General features: G+C 39.8%; 1 protein-coding gene and 1 long non-coding RNA gene across 4 annotated transcripts in view; one reads left to right on the top strand and one right to left on the bottom strand.

Annotated features, from left to right (window-relative positions):
* The window catches only part of SEL1L2 (SEL1L2 adaptor subunit of ERAD E3 ligase), a 115,501-nt gene that overhangs the window by 84,422 nt on the left and 4,843 nt on the right, over positions 1 to 26,236 (top strand). For 2 of the 3 annotated variants that reach the window (XM_007086803.2, XM_042980927.1), the window contains exons 11-18: positions 6,679 to 6,747; positions 7,651 to 7,728; positions 11,426 to 11,488; positions 12,061 to 12,148; positions 16,102 to 16,250; positions 17,380 to 17,545; positions 17,653 to 17,727; positions 22,404 to 22,576. In XM_007086803.2, coding sequence (XP_007086865.2) covers positions 6,679 to 6,747; positions 7,651 to 7,728; positions 11,426 to 11,488; positions 12,061 to 12,148; positions 16,102 to 16,250; positions 17,380 to 17,545; positions 17,653 to 17,727; positions 22,404 to 22,576 — 861 coding nt within the window. The remainder of the gene's footprint in view (positions 1 to 6,678; positions 6,748 to 7,650; positions 7,729 to 11,425; positions 11,489 to 12,060; positions 12,149 to 16,101; positions 16,251 to 17,379; positions 17,546 to 17,652; positions 17,728 to 22,403; positions 22,577 to 26,236) is intronic. The other variant, XM_042980928.1, reaches the window with a different exon arrangement.
* On the bottom strand, positions 8,401 to 11,064 carry LOC122237266. The gene is made up of 3 exons (XR_006215603.1): positions 11,018 to 11,064; positions 9,822 to 9,862; positions 8,401 to 8,501 (listed from the first exon to the last, which is right to left on the bottom strand). It is a non-coding gene; the product is annotated as an uncharacterized LOC122237266 (long non-coding RNA).

The following is a 26,236-nucleotide window of genomic DNA, read 5'->3' as shown; positions in this document are numbered from 1 at the left end:
ATCTGAACTCTGGGCTTCAACATTCAAAGCCTGTGCTCTTTCCATTAAACTGTACTTCCTTTTGAGCTGGGTGGGGGTGGGAGACATACAACCTCTAAAATCTAGTTTCCTCATTTATAAAACAAAAAGAGGGGCGCCTGGGTGGCTCAGTCGGTTAAACGGCCGACTTCGGCTCAGGTCATGATCTCACGGTCCGTGAGTTCAAGCCCTGCATCGGGCTCTGTGCTGACAGCTCGGAGCCTGGAGCCTGTTTCAGATTCTGTGTCTCCCTCTCTCTGACCCTCCCCCATTCATGCTCTGTCTCTCTCTGTCTAAAAAAGAAATAAACGTTAAAAAAAAATAAATAAATACATAAAGCAAAAAGAAGGAATGATATAATTTATCAGGTTTCTGACCACTATTTGAAAATTTTCAAATGGTAGTGTTGGGCCCCATACTTCCCATCCAGACATCACCAAAATGCTGGCTTATTTCCGGAACATCTGAGTGGTTCAGGCACATTCTAGGTGCGAGCACAGGCTTGTCCTTCCAGCTTACCTCAGCCTAATAAACCCAAACCTGCATAGAGTGCTCCAGTCAAGGCTTCAAATCTCCAGACTGATTGGCTTATGTATCAATCAGTTTAGGCTGCATCATAAACCACTCCCCAATTTAGATGGCTTAAAACAACAACCATTTATTTAACTCATGATTTTGGCAGGTTAGCAGTTTTGGCTGGGCTCAGCTGAGTAATTCTTCTGATCTCAGCCAGGCTCAACCAACCTTGACTAGGCTTGCTCATGCATCTGTAGAGTATTGGCCAGGGCAGGCTGGTTTATGATGGCCTCATCTGTGACACCTAAGATGACTAGGTTTCTCCACATGCTTTCTTCTCCCAGCCAACTATGCCCAAGCTTTTCACCTAGTAGCCAAAGGTTCTAAGAACACAAGGGTAGAAGGCCTTGGGTTGGAACTTACAAATCACTTCCACCACATTCTTTTGGCCAAAGCAAATTACAAGGTCAGCCAGCATTGAAGGGGTAGTTAAAAGGACTCCTAATGAAGGCACAACGGCAAAGTACTGTGGTCAGTTTTGCAGCTTACCACGACTTAACTGCACCAGAATCAACTTGGAGGGTGATGCAAAGTGGAGAGAGAAGGTAAAAGGATAGACCCAGTTTCTGAAAGGCTGTTACTATAACTCCTCCCATGGCTAGCCTCTCATCTTTCAAGTCTTACCTCTTTAGAAAGGATTTTCTTGATCAACTCTACTGTTCCACTACTCATCCTATTACAGTGTTTATTTTCCTCTAGTCCATATCACTCCCTGAATTATTTTGATCTTGTTTATTATCTGGATAATCATGGAATGGAATGTAAGTTCTTGTCTATCTTGCTCGTTCTATGTATCCTATACTCTGATAGTACCTTGTATATATTAAGTACTTAGTATTTATTGAACAAATGAATATATGAATGAATGAATGAATGAGTGAGTTAGTGAGTGATAGCATCCTAAGCATTATATGTTGGTCCTCAGCCTGAGAGCCACCACTTGAGCCAGTATGCTAATGCTTTTGTCCACCAAAGAAAATGATTAATGTAGTAAGCTTCTTTATAAATGTAAGTAATGCCCAGTTTACTTCCCAGAAAATTAAGTATCAAAAACCTGGAAATAACTCATTTGCCTTTTTTTTCTCCTCATTGTTTGATTAAATTAATCTCTTTCATGGGTTGTCACTATAAGGCAACATTTTCACCTCTCCCTCCCCCACTACCAAACTCTTAATTATTGAAAAATATTGTATATGCAAGCCTTGATTACACTATCTTGAATTTCTACACATACATTTTAATGTAATTTGCATTCCTAAATATGTACAGGCTCAGCATGAATTGGCTTAGGAATGCTGGGTATTTGGGTGCATATTATTAAAGTGGATATGGCATAATTAAATTAAATCTAGCAGAGGCATAATAATCAGATATGTAAGAGCAACTGCTTTGTCTATCCTGCCACCCATTAAAAAATCAAGAGCTAATATCATCCCTTTTCAGGATGATTTACAAATTTTGAGATAAAAGGAGTATTTATAAATATTTTCAGTTTATATTTATTTTCAGTGTTTATAAATATTTCTTGGCATTTCATTCTAGGGGAAATGTTATAAACTGATTAAACTAGGGATTTTCTTGAACCAATGAAAAATCATGTTCGTTGTTTTTTTTTTTTTTTTTTTTTTTAAAGAGACGTGGGGGCACCTAGGTGTCTCAGTCGGTTAAGCATCCAACTTTGGCTCAGGTTATGATCTCATGGTTTGTGAGTTTGAGCCCTGTGTGGGGCTCTGTGCTGACAGCTCAGAGCCCAGAGCCTGCTTCAGATTCTGTGTCTCCCTCTCTCTGCCCCTTCCCCAGTCACACTCTGTCTCTCTCTCTCTCAAAAATAAATAAAAACATTAAAAAAAATTTTTAGTAAAAAAAAATAGATATGTGTTTAAATAATAAAATTTCTCTTAGCATAATGCCTGGGACATACTATATTTCAACCTATCTAAGACACCATCAATTATAAGATACTTTATTTTGTGTTCTACTGAGAAAGAAAATACACTGCCAATATAAATTATATGATGCCATTGATAGTAAGAAGTGTCTTATTAAAGTGGGGGGCACATCTGAGAATCAGTAAAATATGACTGTAGGTGCTCAGTAAATATTTGAATAAAGGATAGATGGTGTCAGTCTGTTTTAGCCACTGTAACAAAAATACCATAGTCTGGGTGGCTTATAAACAATGGAAATATATTTCTCACACTTCTCGAAGCTTGAAATCTGGCATCAAGGTGTCAGCATGGTTAGATAGGGCCCTCTATCCCGTTTATGGACTTCTTGTTGTATCCTCATGTAACAGAAAGTGAGCTTGCTCTCTGGGGCCTCTTTTATAAAGACACTAATCCCATTCATGAAAGCTCTGCCAGTCACCTTCCAAAGGCCCCACCTCCTAATACCATCATCTTGGATATTAGGTTTCAACATATGAATTTTGAAGGGACACAAATATGCAGACTGCAGCAGATGATGGATGGATGGATGGATGGATGGATGGGTGGATGGATGGATGGGTGGATGGATGGATGGATATTTAACTCTTTGAGAGCAAGGACCCATCAAAGTAACTTGTGTGATACTTTCACACAGAGCTTAGTAAATGTTTAGTAAATGCAACAGCATTAAAGGTAGGTTAATTTAAAGATAAATAAAAGAGAACTGAAATGCTGAGTAAGTCATGAGAGTGGAGGGGTATAGAAGGGGAAATTAGAGAAAGCTTCAATTCCTTTAGTTCTTATGGGATCATTATATTGAAAGATGGGGAAAACTCCAGGATTCTTATCTTCTGATTCTTATTTGTTTATCTCCTTTAACAGTTCAAGTATAGTTCACCAGAATGACAGTTTTTCCCCCAGAACTCTCTATTGCCAAATATGTATTTGAAAGCCAGATTCTGAAACTAGACTTTGAGAATTATGTCACAGAATCATAGTATGAGAACTATAAGGGACTATAATGCTTAAAATCTAGTTCCCCTGTTTTAGAGATGTATAAACTTACTCTTTCATTCATTCACTCATACATTCAGTCCAGAAATATTTCCTACGTGACTGATATACAGTAGATACTGTACTAAGTACAGAGGATTCAACACTGGGGGAGACAGAAAATTAAGCAAACAATTAAATGTATGGATGTATGCCATGATAGTTACCCACAGGTATTTTGGGTCTTGGCTCATTTATAAGAAATACCTTCATTTTCTGTATTAATAGGAGCAGATAAATGTGATTGGTAAATCATACCTTTGATTTATTTACTGATAGATGATTGATAAATCATACATTGCTACAATTTGCTCCTATCCAATTGACACTTAGGTTATTCTAGACATTTTGGACATCATTTGTTGTCTCAAGATTCCTTTATGATCATAAATTTCCAATGCCTTCTATTTTCTGCCAAATAAAAGAGGAACTTTGGCCTAGTATCCAGGACTGGTATAATATGGCCCCATCATATTCCTGCACATCTTAACTTTTGGATATTCTACTTCAGCCATACTGAAGTAATTACTGTTTCCTAAACACATCTTGAACATTTCTATCTCCGTTCCTTGCTCATGTTATTCCTCCAGCCTATGATGCCCTCTGTGCTGGTGAATCCTCTCCATCTTTTGTGAGACCTTTGTCATTTAAGTCCTCTTTCTTGACACCATGAAGGCAGAGTACTAAGTGCATGGGAATTGAATCGGGAGAACTGCTTCACTTTGAGTGTCATTCACTCAAATCTGCTTCACTTTGAGTGTCATTCCTTATACTGCTGTTGTGAAGATTAGGTAAGACAAAGCTTGTAAAACACTTATGTACAATTTCTGTTATTCCATGCCTCTCTAATTCTTTTTGGTGTTGCTTTTATCCCACCTTTCACCTACTGTCATTGCTATTTACATATGTACCTTTCTTCACAGCAGTATTGGTGGAAAGCATATGTAGGGATGGTGTTTTTTGTTCATCTATGAATCACCTATAATACTTAACACACTACTACTATATATAGCACTTTTCAATTAAGTTTTTGAAACAAAGAATAAATGAAGAATAGAAGAGATAAATGGATGAATGGGTATATGATTTAGTGAGGTTCAGCACTGGTGGCATTCGTATTTAGTTATGTCCACAAGGCAGACTAACTTACAACAAGGGTGTGATTCCCAAATAAGTTGGCAATATTTCTGGAGCAAATGCACATATAAAGGAACTACTCACATTTCTTCCTTAAATGTTCTCTCCTCTTTGGGAAGGAGCAGATTCTTGTATGTCAACCTAGTCAAGGTTTGTGTTTTTTTTGTTTTTTTTTTTAATGTTTATTTTTGAGAGAGACAGAGACAAAGTGTGAGCAGGGGAGGGGCAGAGAGAGAGAGAGGGAGACACAGTATCTGAAGTAGGCTCCAGGCTCTGAGCTATCAGCACAGAGCCTGACTCAGGGCTTGAACTCACAAACTGTGAGATCATGACTTGAGCCAAAGTCAGATGCTTAACCAGCTGAGCCATCCAGATGCCCCTAGGCTTTTTTTTTTTTAAGTCTATTTATTTTGCGAAAGAGAGAGAGAGAGAGAGAAGCAGAGAGCAAGAGAGAATCCCAAGCAGGCTCCACACTGTCAGCACAGAGCCTGACATGGGATTTGATCTCACAAACTGTGAGATCATGACCTCAGCTGAGATCAAGAGTCAGACGCTTAACCAACGGAGCTACCCAGGCACTCTTAGTTGAGGCTTTTTAAAGACAGAAGAGTTGTGTCCTAAAAAAGACACTTTGGAAAGTGTCTTCATTTCTCATTTGTGGGCCTAATTTCTTTTAATGCTCCATGTGGTTTCTGAGGAGAACTTCTGGGAGGTTAAGATGAAGCCTAAGGAATGGGGCAACAAGGGACAGGTCAGCCCTTAGATGTTCTAGACTGAGCGTTTCAATTAATGTTACAACCTAGAGAGAAGCAGAGCCTAGGCTGGCCTCCTTCATTTTGCTTTAGAAAGAATTAGCCTGAAGTTCACTTCTATAAAAAGACTTGCACTGTTGGTGGGAATGCAAACTGGTGCACCTCTCTGGAAAACAGTGTGGAGGTTCCTCAAAAAATTAAAAATAGAACTACCCTATGACCCAGCCATAGCACTGCTAGGAATTTACCCAAAGGATACAGTAGTGCTGATGCACAGGAGCACTTGTACCCCAATATTTATAGCAGCACTTTCAACAATAGCTAAATTATGGAAAGAGCCTAAATGTCCATCAACTGACGAATGGATGAAGAAGATGTGGTTTATATATACAATGGAATACTACTTGGCAATGAGAAAGAATGAAATATGGCCATTTGTAGCAACGTGGATAGAACTGGAGAGTATTACGCTAAGTGAAATAAATCAGGCAGAGAAAGACAGTTACCATGTTTTCACTCATATGTGGATCCTGAGAAACTTAACAGAGACCATGGGGGAAGAGAGGAGGGAAAAAGGTTACAAACAGAGAGGGAGGGAGGCAAACCATAAGAGACTCTTAAATACAGAGAACGAACTGAGGGTTAATGGCAGGGGGCGGGGGAGAGGGGAAAATGGGTGATGGGCATGAGGAGGGCACTGGTTGGGATGAGCACTGGGTGTTGTATGGGAACCAATTTGACAATAAATTATATATTTTAAAAAAAAGACTTAGTCTCAGCAGGAGCTAGAGGTGTCTTGTTTTACTCACTCGGCCTTATAAACATTAGGAGACTGCATGTCCAATTCTACCAAATTGTACAAAATGTCTTATAAAATACATACTGTTAACATCGAAGCATACTTTTTCAAAATAATGAACTATGTAGTTCTATAGGTGGGATTCATCTGTCCTCCACAAAGCCACATGCCCATGATGCCTTTCCACATGCAAGGAACAGTCCTCACATTTTAAAATTGTATTTGTGAACTCTATATGGCACCCACTCTTCAGGTTTATGCTTGAAATAACATTTGAAATAGTGCCTTAAACAGTGTGGGCATTTCATAGATATTTTTTGAATGTATGTTAAATGAAATAAAGTCTGGTTTGAAAAACATTTTGCAGGATATGTTTGTGACTGTCAATAATACTGTTTGTTCCTTTTCTCTCCAGAAAGCATTATACTACTTCTTAAAGGCAGCAAAGGCTGGGAGTGCAAATGCCATGGCATTTATAGGAAAGGTACATGCTTCATCTTGATCAGTACTTTTTATTTCTTAAAAACCTAAGAAACTAATGGTACCAGCTAATTGAACCCAGTATAGCATGACAGATGTCTTTCATGGAAGCAGCTGGCCAGGGCATTCCACTACAGACTGAGGATAGTATTCTTGAGGTGACAGTTTGAGAAAAAGCCCCATACAACAGCAGCCTTTGTCTGAGGCACCAAAAACAGCCTTGAAAGTGCACTTGGCTCAGGGTTCCTGGGCAGAGACCCCTACCACCACCATGATCCCCTACTCTGGCACGTAACAAGAGATCTGGGCGAACTGAACATCTAACTGGTATGGCCACCCCCCACACCCCCACCCCCTGCCTCCCGTGAGATGCCTCCTTCCTACACCCTGGAAATGAGAACCAGCTCTAAGCTGACCAAAGTCCATCCTGGGGCCACCTATCAAGGGAGGGCCCTCGGCTGCTGAGCAACTTTTGTGGACAGTTCCTCTAAAGAAGAACATTTTTTTCTCTCCTTCAAAGACCATTCATCCCCCCAAGTGCTGCCCTTGGCTCCCTGCGGCCAATTTGCATTAGTAACCATGGGGACAAATGCTCCTTTTCCAGAAGTGCTACATACTAATTTAGATGGAAGGAAACAGTGAAAAAGACACAAAATAGGGTCCGTTTCTCTGCCCTTAGGCCAGGGCACTCCAGAATGTGTGTTGTAGGTTGCTTCCTCAGTTTTTTCTTTGATTAAAATTGAGGTGAAATCAACGTAAAATCAACCATTTTAAACTGTATATTCAGTGGCATTCACTGCATTTCACAATGTTGGCCAACTATCACTTCTATGTAGTTCTAAAACATTTTAATCACCCACAAATTCCTCAGTTTTTTTTTTTTACATCCTCTTGTTTGTTTCTGTAGATGTATTTAGAGGGGAACGCTGCAGCCCCACAAAATAATGCAACTGCCTTCAAATACTTTTCCATGGCAGCCAGTAAGGTATGTACTCAGCCCGTTTCTGTAAGCACTTAAAAACACTTGGCTTTTATTACATGCAGACTCATGCATAAGAGTTGATTTCAAAGCCCCATGCCCAAGTAATGAGCCTGGGAGTTTCATGTCTTGGAGAAGAATATCATTGACAATAAAATGTGGAGTTGGGATAGGGGGAGACACATCTTGTTTTCTCAGTAAACGAAAAATGGCAATGACATGCTTCTCCAGCATGAGGGCAAACAAAAGCTCAGCTTTCTGTCCCCCAGAAGGTGAGGCCACCTAGCTCAGGAAACAGGAAATAAAAGAGGACAGAGGAAGGGAAAACTCAAACAATATCTGCAGTAAGTTCAGGACAAGGACAAATAAGAAATGCCTAGTTTTTTCCCGTTTAGTCTTACCCAAAGGCCAGAAATTTCCCTGGCCCAGGCAGACCATCAGATAGGTGACCAGGACAAGATGGTTGAGACACAACTCTGGAGGCAGAATCCATGGTTTAAATGCCAGCCCTGCAGCATACTGCCTGTGTGACCATGGGAAAGTTACTTAACTTCTCTGTGCCTCAATTTTCCCAAATGTAAAATGGGAATATAAGAAGATTTGCCTCATATTGTTGTTGCCAGGATCTAATGAGTTTATGTTTATATGCCTTTTATTGCAAAGTACTTAAAGCAGTGCCTGGCTTACAGTAGATGCAGTGGGTCAGCTTATCTTCTGCAGTCTGGGGCCAGTTAGGTAGAGTGAACTTCAAAGCATATCCAAAGCAGAATTAATTGGATCTATGAAGGAATATAGAAATGGAATAATATGGCTCCTGCCACTAAACTTTTTGTCTTGATTCCGGGGCTCAGTGACGCTAGCATCTGTCTGATAAAACTTAGTAGACTACTCTGACTTCCTTTAGTGCATTAAGAACATCCTCATTGTAACACCCATGTGCCTAATGCTGGGAAATGGCCTTGATAAACTTTCTAACCCTGCACAGCAGGAAGGATTTCATTGTCTCACAATGCCTTACTGCAACACTGGGGGTAAAGATGTGCTCAAACTGGGGAATACTTTCAACTGTACTCAGTTTTTAAAAGCCCACATGCTGCTTTAGGAGCCTATTTATAAGTGACTAACACCTTGGAGCTGCTGCTATTGTGTTGTAAATTACTGAGAAGGCTGGTACTCCTCTCCTCTCCTCTCCCTTGTAATTTATATGAAATTTTTGCTCAGCAAGAAAGTGATCTGGATGGAGTACCATTAGATTAGGATGACAAGGGAAAACTGGCTGAAAAAGAGGTGGGGTTAAGTAACAGAGGAAGATATCTTGTAATCTGGCAAATAACACTGATTTGTCAGCCCAAAGGAGTAACGCCAGGAAGTTGGGTGTGTAAATTAACCCGGCTTCCAAGCTATTCAGGGCAGGAATCTGAGCTACTTGTGTTCTAAATCTGAGCTGTCTTTCTTTACAGATAAATCTAAAATTATATTTAGGTAATTATTCTGAATGGCATCAGGTGGACATGACCATATATTCCTTTATCATCACCTGGTTGATGGTTTATTAGATTTCTCACTTGGGGTCACTACCAAAGTAAAAGGTTTTCTGTCTTTCTATCTTCCACTTTCTGCATACCCATACTCTTACTATATATAATATTAAGATAAGATATAACATTAAGATTATATATATATATATGTTTTTTAATTTGCTTTTAAGTCATCAGATCAGGATACAAAGCTACAGTCTTTATGACTTCTTTTATCTTATTTTCTCAGAAACATGAGCAGTTATCCTGTTGGGTCCATATTGGACCATATTCTTCTGGTTTTCTCTTTCACTATCCTGTACACCTGAAACTAATGTAACATCGTGTGTCAACTCTATTGAAGTAAAAAAACAAATCAGGAAATTACATATACAAATTTGGACATCCAGCTTTTCTTGGAAAATGGGAAGAGCTGACCATATGAGGCTGCCACTCCATGTGACAACAGTTGCCTGGGGCAGTTTCTTGAGTGGTGCTACTGCCTTTAAACAGGACGGGAACTCTCTGATTTGCCTCAGTCTCTGTCAGTCTATCACCAGATTGATGTACTACTTACATTACCTGAATGGCTCCTGGAGGGATCTAAGTGGGCCACTCCTGACCTGAAAATCATAAACAAGTACTCTGGTCCATAAATAGTTGGTGAGCCAAAGGTTAGAAACCTTACCCTCTTCTCTCCCTTCCTCCTTCTCTATTCTCATTTCCCTTCTCTTCTATTTTTCTCAACACCTGAATGAAGACAGACTCACTGTTAGAAGACAGACTCACCAGACTTTACCACATCCATCACACAAGGCCTTACCACCCCCAGACCAGACTTTCCCAAGAGTTCTAGGACAACAAGTAGATACATAGTAAGGGGACAGGCAAGAAGAAGAGAGCAGTTGTATACCACCGGTTTTAAATACAGCTGGACCATCCTTAAGAATTCTTGCAATAGCTGGCCCTTTGATATGCATAGGCTCAAACTTTGGAGTTTCGAAATAATTTTTGAACTATGCCTTCTCTAGTTACATGCTATTCCTGTAACAGTGAGAGGGACTCTGGCTGCATCCACAATAACTACATTTAGGTAGTAAGAAGAATCTGGAGAGTTTTCTATCAAAACTTGAGTCCTGAGGAAATACTATAAACCTGTAAAACAAACCTATATGTCTACTGAATGACAGTCGAGTGGCCAAATGTGCCTCTTTACTCAGTCACTAGCAGGTGAAATACATGATGGGAGACAAAAAGAAAAGTGGGCTTCCTGGTTGGGGAAGTCACTTTCAAGGTTCACACTTCATCCAGGATTGATATGCAAAGTACTGATGTATTTGAACATGTGCTAAATTCTAAACATGCTAAATAAATACTCCATTCCATAGGCTCTTTAGAATACTAATCAGAAAAAGAAATGGTAGTTAATTTAGCATCAAATGGAAAAGAAAACACTGATGATGTTATAAGCAATCAGATTTAAATAAAGAAACATATATTAACAACACCTTACCATCCAGAATTGCTAGATCAAAATTCAAAGAATCTTTAAAATGTTACTTGGCCATTTATGTCAACCTCCTTTGACCAAAGCAGGTAACAAGTGTCTGGATAGACTTCTCTCTTCTGGAAAATTCCTACACATCCTTCAAGACCAAACTCAAATGTCAACCACCTCTGACAACTCAATCCCCTCAGTCTCTACCCTCATCTAGGCAGTTGAGTCCCCCTTCTAGGTGTCCACAACACTCCTGATCTGTTTCTAGTACAGGACTTACCACTTTTGACGTGACTATTTTAAGAGGCGCTACTTAGTGGATCAGAGCCCACTAGCCTGTGAACTCTCTAAGACAGGGATCATTGTTTTGTCATCTCTCAACTTTCACCTCCTACGTCTGTCCAATGCCTATTATGGAGTCACTCACAAAGCTAGTGCTAAATAAATGCTGAATGAAAGAATGGAGAAAAGATTTGGCTTTTGTTTCCCTCTTTTCTCGTCAGAGGGGGTTATGAAGGCATGAAAGGAGAAACTAGAGAGGGACAGAATAATTTACCAACTGTCTCATTAACCTGCCTTGATTAAACCTCTACTGGGTGCATTTTAAATATTTAGAATGATTTTTCCATAATTTACCTTATCATGAATTCTTCTGGGACTTTACTTGGATTTTTTAAAACTGTTCCAGGGCAATGCAATTGGTCTTCATGGGCTCGGTCTTCTTTACTTTTATGGGAAAGGAGTTCCTGTGGTAAGTTAAATAATTTCATTACCTTTTCAACATATTTCTAGCAATTTATGGGGTAAAATTCATGATTGTTGATTAATTTAAAAGAATTAATGTCTAATACCTAGTTTGTCAAACTATCGTATTTGATGATAGAAATAAAATAATCCAGTGGAATATTTGCCAAAGAGACATAGAACAAATTTGTGACAAGAATAATGACCATATTTATATCTTAGAATTAGAGATTCTAAGTAACCTTAGAAATTATATAATTCCTGAAGACTTTTTCTGACAGAGAAATTTATCTTTTTTGTTATCCTCTGCACTTTTGGGTGACCTTTCCCCAATATCTAAAAAAAAAAAAAATACTGTCAGTGTAGGAAAAGACATAATTTACAGTGCAAATGAGATAATTATTTCCTAATAGAGTATAATATAATTATTAAATAAAGTCTATAATGCTTCTGATACTATTTTAATTAGCCTAAATCACATAAGGCACTATCTATACTCTTTTAAAAAAAAAAGAAGGCAATTGTTACCATGGAGTTATACAATACACCTTTGAGTAATAGAGTGTAATTATCTTGCAGAATTATGCTGAAGCACTTAAATACTTTCAGAAAGCTGCAGAGAAAGGATGGCCCAACGCACAGTTTCAGTTAGGCTTCATGTACTACTGTAAGTGCTACAAATATAGCTACTGTGCCAAGACTGACAAGTGCATTATTTTTTTTTAATTTTATTTAAATCCAAGTTAGTTAACATATAGTGTAATAACGGTTTCAGGAGTAGAATTTAGTGATACATCACTTACATATAACACCTGGTGCTCACCACAAGTGCCCTCCTTAATGCCCACCACCCAGTAAGCCCATCCCCCTCCCCACACCTCTCCTCCAGGAAACCCTCAGTTTGTTCTCTGTATTTAAGAGTTTCTTATGGTTTGCCTCTTTCTCTCTTTTTATCTTATTTTTCATTCCCTTCCCCTCTGTTCATCTATTGTGTTTCTTAAACTCCACATTAGTGAAATTGTATGATATTTATCTTTCTCTGACTGACTTATTTCACTTAGCATAATACATTCTAGTTCCATCCACGCTGTTACAAATGGCAAGATTTCATTCTTTTCGATTGCTGAGTAATATTCCATTGTGGGTGTGTGTATATACCACATCTTTTTTATACATTCACCAATCAATGGACTTTTGAGCTCTTTCCATAATTTGGCTATTGTTGATAGCACTGCTCTAAACATTGGGGTACATGTGCCCCTTCGAATCAGCTATTTGTATCCTTTGGATAAATACCTAGTAGTGCGATTGCTAGGTCCTAGGGAAGCTCTATTTTTAATTTTTTGAAGAACGTCCATACTATTTTCCCAGAATAGCTGCACCGTTCACATTCCCACCAGCAGTGCAAAAGTGTTCCCCTTTCTCCACATCCTCGCCAACATCTGTCATTTCCCGAGTTGTCAATTTTAGCCATTCTGATAAGTGTGAGGTGGTATCTCATTGTGGTTTTGATTTGTATTTCCCTGATAATAAGCAGTGTTGAACATCTTTTCATGTGTCTGTTAGCCATCTGGATGTCTTCTTTGGAAAAGTGTCTATTCATGTCTTCTGCCCATTTCTTCCCTGGATTGTGTTTTGGGTGCTGAGTTTGGTAAGTTCTTTATAGAGGTTGGATACTAACCCTTATCCAATATGTCATTGCAAATATCTTCTCCCATTATGTCGGTTGCCTTCTAGTTTTGCTGATTGTTTCCTTCACCGTGTAGAAGGTTTTTATCTTGATGAGGTCCCAATAGTTCATTTTTGCTCTTGTTTCCCTTGCCTCTGGAGACATGTCTAATAAGAAGTTGCTGTAGCCGAGATCAAAGAGGTTGTTTTCTGTTCTCTCCTCTAGGATTTTGGTGGTTTCCTGTCTTCCATTTAGGTCTTTCATCCATTTTTGAGTTTATTTTTGTGTACGGTGTAAGAAAGTGGTCCAGATTCATTCTTCTGCATGTTGCTATCCAGTTTTCCCAACACCATTTGCTGAAGAAACTGTCTTTTTTCCATTGGATATTCTTTCCTGCTTTGTTGAAGACTAGTTGGCCATATATTTGTGGGTCCATTTCTGGGTTCTCTGTTCTGTTCCACTGATCTATGTAATTGTTTTTGTGCCAGTACCACACTATCTTGATGATTATAGCTTGCTAATACAGCTTGAAGTCCAGAATTGTGAGGCCTTTAGCTTTGGTTTTCTTTAGCTTTGGTTTTCTTTTTCAACATTACTTTGGCTCTTTGGGGTCTTTCCTGGATCCATATGACAAATGCATTGTTAAGTCTACTCCTTTTTTAACAAAAATCAAATTGCTGGAGTGATTGATTTAGATAGAATGTTGAGGCAGCAATCTGAGGAGGAATTTGAAGACCGAAGGAAAAGATACCAGTTGAGGAAGGAGGCAAAAGGTATAGTCAGGAAGCTCACTTTTGAAAAGGTTGAGTTTGAGGTGCCTTGTGATGTCCAGTGGATACCCCAAAACAGGTATGAAACTCACAAGAAAGGTCAAACTTGAAGAGAAAGATTTGAGAGGCATCAACATATAGGAGTTAATTAAAAGTAGCTGAGACTGCAAAAGGAAATGAGAACATGAGAGGAACAGTGGGCCATGGTCAGAAATCTGGTGGTCCTCACTGTTGTATTGAAAAGGTTTGCAAAGAAAGAGTGAAGACTCTGTGGGGACTGTGAAGACACAAAAAGACTGAAAAAGCATGATCAGAGGAATGGGGGGAAAAAGTGATCTTAAGGAAGCCACAGGATAGAACTGTCAAGAAAGAATAAATGAATGAGCCCCTCTGTGAAATGTAATGAGAAGCCTGCTTCTTCAAAACAAAACAAAACAAACAAAAAATAAGAAAGGTCTGAGAATCTATGGGCCTTGTCAATATAGAGAATGTTTATGTGGTCATTGGACTGGTTGGTATAGAAACCAGACACAATGTGTTGGGGTATGAATGGAAAGTGAGAAAGTAGATAAGTAAAAATATTCTTGGAAGTTGTGTGCCTTTAAATGGAGGAAGAAGGATGGAATGGTAGCATGAGAGAGACCAAGAACCAAGAGGGAATTCTTTTTAAGATGATGGGAGACCTGGGTATAATTTCTGACAAAAAAAAGGGCCAGCCAATTATTGGAGATAATTAATGTGTCATGGAAGTTATGAGATAATTGATGAAGAGGTTATGGAAAAAATAGGGTGGCATTAGGATCTGACTGCACCCAGGTAGATGGAGGCCTCATTAGCCTTAATAAAGAGGAGGAACTTCTCACCCTCAAAGACTGGAGAGATGGAGGAAAGGATATTGCAGATGTAAATCTGGAAGGAAGGAGAGAGAAGCAAGTGAGAAAAGACAATGCAAGAATTTCCTCAATGAGGTAGGAGGTACCAAGTTGTCTTCTGAGAGGGAAGGTAGAGTGATTGGGGTAGGAGGTCTTAGGAAGCCATGAAACTTTGTAATACTCTGTGGGGACTGAGAGAGGGAGTGCCCAAGACAAGTACCAAGAGATCTGAACATACCTGAGTATCCCCTTAAGTCCTTCCTTTCAGAGGTAGAGCTAGGGTAGCAGCAGACTGCAACATCCACTGGCATTTTCTTTAGTAGCCCAAGGAGATGGCCTGTTTTGTACTTGTCTTGGGTAGTTGCCTAAGATGGCCTTGTTCTTCTGGCTCATTACAAGTTGCAGGCCCAGGACCCATCAGATAACTCAAGCTTCTAAAATAAGAGAAATAGTAATGGCTAATGTTTATTAAGTCTTTATGTGCATTTACTCATTTAGTCCTATCAGCACATGTAGGGGGTATCCTACAGTTTATAGATGAGCAAACTGAGCCATATTAAGGTCCAAGAGCTTGCCCAAGATCACGCAGTTAGTGGAACTGGTAATTCAGGCCCAAGTGATCTGCCTCCAGAGCCTTTGCTCTTAGTGGCACCGCTACTAAAGGTTATGAAATGTTAACAGCTGGAAGACAATCTAGGGACCATCTAGTGAAAGCCTCTCCTTTTGAAAATAAAGGGCCTAGAAGTGCCCAATTCACAAAGGAATAATGAAAGAGCCAGGATATGAATCCCAGCTGCTGAGAGTATGCTGATTTTTCTATCCTAGTCCCAAATGCCTCTCCTTGCTCCAAGCATGAGTTGAATCTGAGTTGAGCCTCCTGGAGCTGGGATTTGCCTGCTCCAAAATCCATAGTTATGACAGGGAGGCACCACACTGGTCTTCTGGTGTGGAAGGACAAGGATGGTGAGCCACATCCTGGTTGTTGTCCCTGGTACTCAGAGACCACACTTAGTTTACTTTTATTAATCTTAGGTATGTTGTATTGAAGAGATATCTTCATGAGACTAAGGAGTCCTTCTTCAGATTTCTGAATGGGTCAAGAACATAAATTTCCTTATTCTTACTTATAATCAAACTCAGCTTTTCCCCCCTACAAACAGTGGATCTGTAACAGCTTGACTTTTGGTTGGCTATGGATTGGTTGGTTCTTATTTAAAACAGAAGGCATCACTATGACCATTATATTCATAGATTATAATATAAAAAATAACACAAATGAGGGGTGGCTCAAAATCATTTTAATTTTCAGCTGGCTCTGGAGTACGGAAGGATTATAAACTTGCCTTCAAATATTTTTACTTGGCATCTCAGAGTGGGCAGCCCCTCGCCATTTATTATCTGGCCGAGATGTACGCAACAGGAACAGGAGTGTTAAGATCGTGCAGAACTGCTGTGGAGGTAAATAATGGGATGTTTTTAAAGGATTTTTCATTTATCACACAGAGGAGGTGAAACTGTCCTTAAGTTGTTGGTGTCTATGATTTTATAGATATTACCTCTCCCAGTTGACAGCGTGAACACTGACTTTTGCTAGGGAGGAAAAGCAGTGATGAAACTCAGGCTGGGAAAGGGAAGAAGAGAAATGATCCCTCCTCTCTTGCATTTGGCTTTTCATCAGGTTCAGAGCTCACCTCAGAATTCAGTTAAGGAGCTCTGTCTCAGCCTTCACTCAAATGGCCGGGGCAACTGGACACTTCAGTGGGATTGAGAGTTGTGGGTAATGAAAGTCTTGATTTAGCCCAGAAAATGCAGCCCACTGCTTCCCGGAAAGCAGGGCCCTTAGGTTTTTGAGGATTTGGATGACAGCTGAGAAGGTGAATTCTTTCAGCCTGAGCCAGTGATGTACTTTTCAAAAGAAAGCTTTTAGGACTTTAATGTCCTTCATTGATTTATTAAACACTTCCACTGCACCAATATAAATACCTCCATGTTGCAATCTGGCCCCTCTGAAACTCATTTCAAAAGCTGCCAGCTAATAATCTATCTTTAGATTTGCTCCTTTGCCAACTTCCTAATGAATTATGTATGGCTAGCCTCTTTTGGTTACATAAGGGCTATTCAGCTAAGTTGACGTTTGTCCCCACAGAGCTCTGCACACCTCCCTCGTGGTTATGTCACCTACACCCTCAGGCACTGTCTTCCCTTCATTCTCTCCTTTCCACATCAGCTGTGGCCTTATCACTCACCCTTGCAGTGTAGCAGTGCCCAGAAAAGTCCTTTTTTTAAAAAAAGAAGCCGATGTATTCTTGTCCTGCCAAATAGCCTCTAAGTCAGGAAAGTTTATTACGCAAATTTAGAATAAGCCTCCGGAAGTTTCAGCTCAAGACCAAAAAATACACACTTGTAATCTCTGTGCCTATGAAAGGTATTATGTCTTCACCCTACATAATTTTCAAAATGCCATGCTTTAAACCTGAAATCCTTGCCTGACCAGCCAGCAGGAGCTGAAGATTGACTTCATTCATCATTTACCTGGGATGAAGTATATTGGCTAACTAGTCTGCTTGATTTCTTTTTCCATATACAGCTTTATAAAGGTGTCTGTGAACTAGGCCACTGGGCTGAGAAATTCCTGACAGCATACTTTGCCTATAAGGATGGTGATATAGATTCTTCTCTTGTTCAGTATGCACTGCTTGCAGAAATGGGGTATGAAGTAGCTCAAAGCAATTCAGCATTCATTTTGGAATCTAGTAAGATAAGTTAAAATTCTCTGCAATTCCCCAATCATACATATGCATAAATGACTTTACTACACGGGTATTTTAAGCCTTCCTAATGAAATTTCTCCTTTTTTTAGAAAAGGTTAAAATTCTTGAAAAAGAGAAGATGTATCCAATGGCACTTCTCCTATGGAATCGAGCTGCCATTCAAGGTATAGAACCTAGATAAAAATAAGCACGTACCTGGTCTCTGTCCACTATTAGTCATCGATTTGCTTCAGCTGAGTTCTCCGGTGTATAAGCAAGATATCAAGAAGGTGGTATTTCAAACTGTACCAATGTTAGGGTCAGTCTTTGGTTGACAGGTCATTTCCAGGAATTTCTTTGTTATTCTCAAGGTCCCTGGTTTAGTAAACCAATGTTAGGGTCAGTCTTTGGTTGACACGTCATTTCCAGGAATTTCTTTGTTATTCTCAAGGTCCTGGTTTAGTAAACAATAGAAATTTTTCTATGGCTCTGTCTCCATGGCACCAGAACAATTGTTTGAAATATGACAATTTTACTCAGGAAACCAGTTTTGTTGTTCTGGCTTCAGTCACACATTTGCTGAGTTTTTTTCTGAGTAGTGACCTATGTCTCAATGAATTTATAGGTAAAATTACTTATGGATTTAAGACTCATTTGATGTCTCTTTTGAAGTGCCACATTGATGATTACTACCAACTTCACACCTTTATTATAACTAGTAACATGTTAGCATCAGAAAACAAAACAGAACAAAACCCAGAGTCAAATATCAGATCCTCTCCCTATTCCCGGGGTTCCCACGCTACGCTTACAGGATTCACATGTGATAAGGAAAGTGTAATAGCACTGGTGGGAAAGCATTGGCAGGTGGCATTATTAAAAGCAAACAGATGCTGCAAAGCTCTATCTGCATTTGGATATGTGAGGAAGTCTCATGCAATAAAAGAGCAATTTTATTTCCAATTAAGTTGCTTAAAATTGTCTCATGCTGAGGTAGAATCACCTCTTTTCTATAAGAAGTGAATGGTATGAAAAAAATTCTCAACTGATATTAATATGAGGCAGAGGGGAAAAGTTATGGGGGTGCCTTCTCAGATCTAGCTGGGCAGGTGACCCAGCAGCAAGCCATCCATGCAACTTTAGTGAGAAATTCCCTGAAGAAGAAAAGTGTATGTTTTCTAAAATGCAATAAAGACCTTGTTTGGTGTAGGGAAACAACACCAGCAATCTCTCAGCTGTGGCAAATCAGCTCAATTGCAACAAATACAGGCCTGTTCCAAGCCAGGAAATGTGTGGAAATTGCACCAAGGAAAAGAGACGTTGAAAATGAGGGGACATTAATATTAAACAGAATTCTCCAATATAAAAAAAAAGTCAGGCTGCTAAAATTAACTATGTGTCACAAGAGAGGTCAGGCATGAGTGTCTCTGGAGATGAGGCTGCTGTACCTCACTTGAGGTTAGGAAATCTAATAATGAACATTTCTGATCAGCACTGGTGGTGCAGTGTGTGCAGAGAACGCTGAACCATCAGGACCCAGTCACCACGCTGTGACTGTGAAATTCAAGGAGGAATCCTCCCCACTGTCAAGTGACCCCCTGAGAGCCTGTCAGGGTCACTATATTCCCCCAGTCAGCCCCCCAATTAGGGTGGAGCTGAATCCTCTGGAGAACCTGCCTGTTCACTGCCTTCCTTCTCAGAGATTTTAGAGGTCCTGCCTACCCCTTCTAAAGCTTGAAAACACATAGAAGTCCTGTCTGTTTGTGGTTATAGCCCAGAAAGAATCTCAGGGTCAAAAGAGGGCAGCTTTGGGCAAAATTAGAAATGAAGTGGGTTTCTCATTAGGGCTTCAAGGGACTTTTGCCTCTCTGGGTCCCTCCAATCCCTTCTCTTGGGTAGCATTTCTATAAGGACTTGCCCCCAGATACCTGTACATTTTTTAAAGTTTATTTATTTATTTTGAAGGGGGCGTGGACAGAGGGTGGGGGAGAGAATCCAAAGCAGGCTCCACACTGACAGTGGAGCTTAAACTCATGAGATCATGACCTGAGCCTCTTGAAATCAAGAGTCAGATGCTCAACCAACTGAGCCACCAAGGCACCCCTCATCTACCTGTATATTTTGAAGCACCTGGGAAGCAAAGCCTATTAACTAATGTCTTCGGCAGCTTAAGAATTTTATAATGATACCTCTACTCAGAACTAAAGATGGGTCATGGTATTACATTAGAATCCAATAGAGGATTCTAGAAGATTAAGAGAACTTCAGTATCCAAAGGAATCAATTGCAAAGGATTTTAGGCATTGCAGTAGGCCAAATATGGAGAAAATTTGGGATGGAGGAGTCCTATAGTCCTTAAATATACACCTGAGAACATACTACACAGGGTGCTTTCTCCTTTTCCATGAAAGTCTAGACTGTAATAGAGGGGTTAGCCACACCTGAGATGGATGTCCTAGTTAGCATTCCCTCATCTTTTCAATCAACATTTTCCTAGTGAATGGAAACATGGATCCCCAAAGGTCATCACTAAGTTGTGGTCTTCAAAAGATTGAAGTCTCATATCTTAAAAGTCACGTGAATTTTTTTCTACTCCTGATTATATCCAAATTTGTTGGAAAGTAAGATTCTAAATTATATAACATTTGGAGAAAGCATTCTCTAAAAAGTTTCCTACCATGTTTGTCCATTCATTCCATAAATATTTGTCAAGTATCATTCTAGGTCTGGGACTATAATCAGTGATCAAGACCTTCAAAGTTATTGTCCTCATAAGAGAGAGAGAGAAAATAAATTCATGAAGGAGAGAGAGACTAAACAAATAAAATAACAGCGATATATGCTGTGAAGAAAATAAACCATGGAGGTGAGATAGATAACTCCCAGAGTGGGGTGCTGAGGCAATGCTTTAGACAGAGTAGTCAGAGAAGGCCTCTAGGAGGGAAATGACATTTGCAGTGAGATCTGAATAATGAGAAACCAGACACATGAAGAGTCAGAGGAAGTCCAAACATGCCAGGCAGACAGGCATGAAGAATCTTAATGCGGAGGTCCTGAAGCAAGAATGAGCTTGATGTTTTGAAGGAGTATTAGGAAAATTAAGAAAGCTAGAGCATGTTGAGAAAGTAACATGTGATGAGGCTAGTCAGGGAGGCAGAAAAGGCAGATGAAGCACAACTTGTAGGTCAGCTAGGAAATCTGGATATTATTCCAAGTGCAAAGTGAAGCACTTTGGGGGTTAACACAAGGGAATAATATGATTTGACTTTATATTAAAAAAAAATCATCCTGGCTGTTGTATGGAGAATATATTGGAAAGTGGAAATAAAAGAACAGTTTGGAAGATATTGTAGTATTCCAGGCTTCAACTAGGTGGTGGAGGAGATAGCAAGAAACAGGTGTGTTTGAGAGTAGAACCAACAGGACCTGCTAATGGATTCTATAATGGAAGGGAGAGGGAAACAATTAGGAATAACTAATTTAAATTTGTGCCTGAACAGTGACGCTAAGACTGTGATTGGGAAGAAACTGATTATTTGGGTTGGTTTGGTTTGGTTTGAGGGAGGGAGGTAGCTGGGTGTTAGGAATCTCCACGGCATATTTTGGGATCCAAGCAGAGAAGTCAAAGAGGTGATTAGAAGAGTTGGGCACTTGGGGGAAAGACAGGACTGTAGATAAAATTCAGGAAGAGTAAACATCAAGATAGGCATGGCACTAATTGAGATCACCTAGAAAAAGAGTTGAGATAGAGGAGGGTGGGAGAGAAAGAAGAGAAAAGAAGGAAGAGAAGAAAGGAGAAGAAGGATTTAACTAATAAATCCTTGATATTCCAACATTTAGAAGCTGGGTGGAGGAGGAGTCAGGCAAGTGTCTAAAGAGGAGAGGCTGGGGGCGCCTGGGTGGCTCAGTCGATTGAGCATCTGACTTCGGCTCAGGTCATGATCTCACAGTTTGTGAGTTCGAGCCCCGCGTCGGGCTCTGTGCTGACAGCTCGGAGCCTGGAGCCTGCTTCGGATTCTGTGTCTCCGTCTCTCTCTGCCCCTCCCCAGCTTGTGCTCTGTCTCTCAAAAATGAATAAATGTTAAAAAAAATAAAAAAATAAATTAAAAAAAAGAGGAGAGGCTGATGAGGCAGGAGAGAAACCCAAAGAATGAGATGTCACTGGTGTCAAGAGAGGAAAGTTCTTAGGCAGATAGGTCCAATGAGATGAGGACAGGGAAGTGGCCAATGGGTTTGGCTGCATGGAGGTTACCAACCACTTTAAAAGTGGCAGCTCCATGGAGAGGGGCAGAAGCCAGATTGGAGTGGGTTAAGAGTATGTGGGAAGTGCAGCTTTGGAGACATTGAGTATAGAACACACTTTGGAAAGGCTGAGTGTGAAGGGAACAGAGAAATGGGGAGTAGTTAAAAGGACACACCATGGGATAAAGAAAGGATTTGTTTTCATTCATAGAAGATACCAAAGTGTGTTTAAATGACTGACAGGACTAATCTAGGAAAGAGGGAGACATGGGTGATGCAGGAGAACACAGCTTCAGGGGTGAAGTTTGAGAACTGGAGGGGTGGGATCTAGTTTTTCAAGAGTTGACCTACCTTCACAAAATGAACTTAAAAGGTAAAATTCATAATTTTTATTCTTTAGGAATGAACATTTGTACTATACCATGGGAGTTATCCTGCAAGGAAGACAGCTAACAATGAGCATTATAATTTATATCCATAAATTATATCTAATCTTGATTCTAGGATATTGAGTCTTTTGTTTTTCTTTTTTTTATGATATTATCATCAAGTTGAGTTACTAGGAACTGTATGTGAATCATTGGAGTTCTTTTTCTTCTCTTTCTAATATTTCTATCAGGCAATGCATTCGCTAGAGTAAAAATTGGAGATTACCATTACTATGGCTACGGGACTAAGAAGGACTATCAAACAGCAGCCACACATTACAGCATTGCAGCCGACAAATACCACAGCGCTCAAGCCATGTTTAATCTGGCCTATATGTATGAACATGGCTTAGGTATCGCAAAGGTAATTGTGTTGGTAATAATCCAAACCTAGTAATGGCAGCTGAATGGGAAGGGAACATTTGTAAATGTTTTTAAATTCATTGATGTCATCAGTGTAGAGGAAGCAAGGAAAAGACAACATTTGCTGAGTACCTCCCCCCATACCAACACATAGTACTTACCCTAATGTGAACCCTATGAGGAGGAAATTATGTTCTCCATTTATGCCCAAAGACATAACCAGCAAGTTGAAATAAATCTAGTCTCGGCTAATTAGATTCATAACTTCACACTTTTCCCAGCTATACTAGTGGGTCCTGCCTCCACTCCCTTACACCCCAGGCCTTTTTCCATTAAAATTTCCATTGACTCTCAAGCTTTCAGTAAACAAGGAGAGAGTAGGACTGAGGTCAGAGCTGGATACCAAGGTGACATTAATCCAGAAATGTCTTATAAATCACCCACTATGGACATGACACAGTGCTGAGCACTCTGGAGAATCCTAAAAAAATGGATCTCCATCCTTCAAAGGCTATACTTAACTTGAGGATATAAGCCATATTTATTAAGAAAAAGAACTAACACTACAAGGAGATATTGGGTAAATCCCTTGGTAAGTGTAATTAAAGAAGATGGCATTGGGTTCTGACTCAGTGAGAAAGGTGTATTAAATATCAATAATGAAAGTAATAGCCAGGCATTGGTGTGTTATATATACTATGCCATTTAAATCACACAACCACTCAATAAATGAGAGAAGTCCTATCAGTGTCATCATCGTATGCTTCAGGAAACCAAAGTGCAGAGAGGTTAAGTCACCGACCAAATTTGCAGAACTCATTGGTGGGGGAGTCAGAATTTGAACCCAGGCCTGTCTGACCCTATGTTTTTGAAAGAGTGGGCCCTGCACTGAGTCATTCTTACTATTCGAGTATATATTTTGTATCAGTATTTATACTTCTTGCTGCATTTTGAGAGCCAAATAATGAGGGGGTTATCTGCTTTTCTATGCTTTCTTCTTTCTTCCATTTGTGCTAGTAGTTGAGAATTATTGGTGGGGAATTTCCTATCTGACTGCTAATTGTGCACTGTGCAACAACCAACGGCTTCCTATTCAAGCACCAACAATCCAGATCCCTGCCTTCCTGAGCTCTCCCTGTGACCTGCTTTTTGACTGATCACTTTCCATCAGCCCCAGAACCCTAAGCAGTGGAAAGACTGTCAAATCCAAATCCAGTCTGTTTTCCCCATCCTTAGCAGGTACAGGCTTCCTGTGTTTATAAAATGAGATCAAATAGCTAAATCAGAAGATTCTTTGGATGTCATTTAGCCACACCCCACTCCCTTTTAACCATCATCCACATCTGTAAAACAGAACAATGATACCTTCCCTCCCCAGGCTTTGAAATAAAAAATAAGCCTTTGTGAAGGGGCTTTGTAGTCAGCATATGGAATAACTGTTAGTTAGGTCAGAAGAGAATTTGCGTGACTGCTAAGTAAAGTTTCAGTAAAATTAAAGCTTTTATTCATCATTCCTCATGCAAAATGTAACAGTAAAGGTGAAAGGAGCACTGTGTGTATCACGGATAAAAATGACCCCACTCTATGGGTTAAATTCAAATTAGCTCACCTGTCCTGTGTGATTTAAGGACTTGGTCCCCATGACAGCCTTATTCTCACCACAACGAGACCATTTTGCCTTAACAGCCTGGGGGCAAGGATGACACAGGGTCAACTGTGCACCAGAGAGGACACTGCCTACCAGAGCCCAGATGGCCCACTGTATCAGAAGGTCTGGTTTTCTTCCTTGGAGTCACCGCTAGCCTCTCTCCCAGTCACTTTCTTCACTATGTCAAGCAGCAGCTGTCAAGACATACATTTCATACATTTAGAAGAAACTTTGTAATTTGTCTCTGGACACATTTCTGTTCCTTCCTATCCAGGTCCTGTTAAATCACAGGTAGTTAGTTCATTTTGACCCTTTCTCACAGTCACAGGTGTATTTTTTCCTACAGAAAGTCTCTACACATAAAAAATTGTAAACAAAAAATAAGAAACAGAGCTGAACTTAGATCCGGACAGAGGAATTTTAGGTTTAGTTGGTGAGGAGCCATTTCTCTTTTGTCTTTATGAATTTCTTCTGTTTTGCAATTCGAAAAATAATAACCAAGTACCCAGGGGCAAACTTTATTAATCTTGCCATCTCATAGTCAAATTAACAAGGAGATACCACCTTTTCTAATCCTTAAAATGAATATTCTGATAATTAAAAAGCTGAAGCTTGTTCGAGCGATGGTTAATGAAAGCAAAGCAATTAGAACAGACTTTCACAGCATTTAAGTCATCAAGTAATTAAGCATTTCTTCAGCAGGGCACTTCACAATCCTCTTTATTAGTTAGTCCTCACGCAAACCAGCAGGAAAGATAAGTATAATATCATTACCAGGATTTCTCTGAGAACCAAAAAAGGGTTTGTAAACCAAAACTCTCTGGGAGAAGGAAGTGAGGTATAAGTCAACCTGTGGTAAATCAGTATAAAAATATGGGTCATTGTTGTCCTCATCTGTCTTTAGGAAAGGGCATCAGGACTGGGTGATGTAGGTGACTTAATCCTAATAGCTTCACTGAGAAGCATCTCATTACCCAATTTATGACTTCGAATTAAGCTCAGTGAGCTCCTTGACTTAAAATGTGGGCCAAGACTGGCTGCACCATTGTTGTGGGAATATAAAATAATGCCTGAGGAAGAACTGGGAGAGGACCTGAACTAATTTAGAAATATAAGCACTCAGCTCACAAGTTGTTATGCAACTTTGTCTCAATTTACGCTTGATTCAGAAGTACTTCAGAAATTTAACCATGAACAAAATGATTTGCCCATCCCCTCCTGCCCATTCCTTCTGTCTGTATCCTGGTTCAGGCCAGCATTTCTATTCATTCAGGCTTGTTGTAAAGGCTTCTCAGTCGTCTTCCATTCTACTGTTCTTCCTTTAAATCCGCTCAGAGAAAGCTGTGTCTGCCAAAGATATATAATCTCCAATTCACGGGGAGGACTTGTTGCTGACATGTGTCTTCTAGTCAGAGACTACATTTCCCAGCTCCCTTTCATCCTTGTGACTAGTTCTTACCAATGGGACAGAAATAAAAATGAAGGCTGTCATTTCTGGGCCAAGGTGGCTAAGAAGTAGATGGAGCTTCTCCTTAGTCTCTTTCCCCTTCCATTTGTTAAATGCAGAACTTATAGAGGCTCTAAAGGGATGGCAGAATCACATAGTAGAAGGAGGGTGGGTCTCTCAGTTACCAACCAGGAATATCCCTGTTGAAATTTGGGAGTTTGGGTGATGGGCATTGAGGAGGGCACCTATTGGAATGAGCACTGGGTGTTGTATGGAAACCAATTTGACAATAAATTTCATATTAAAAAAAAAGAAATTTGCGGGTTTGTTACAGGTGTTAGCATTACCCTAGTTAATACATAATCCATCTAACAGAGCAGTACCATGTTATTTTTTATAAAATACAACTCTGGTACTGTTTCTCCTCCACCTCACTCCTCCAAAAACCATGCACACACAGAGAAAAAAAAATACAAGCAAACAAACAAAAATAAAATGATCTTATTGACTTTGTATTGCTTAATGAAGTCCAGACTTCTTAGTCTGGCATTCAAACCTACCTTGAC

This window comes from Panthera tigris, chromosome A3 (assembly GCF_018350195.1).
Source record: "Panthera tigris isolate Pti1 chromosome A3, P.tigris_Pti1_mat1.1, whole genome shotgun sequence".
Lineage (NCBI taxonomy): Eukaryota > Metazoa > Chordata > Mammalia > Carnivora > Felidae > Panthera > Panthera tigris.
This window is presented reverse-complemented; position numbering and strand designations above follow the sequence as displayed.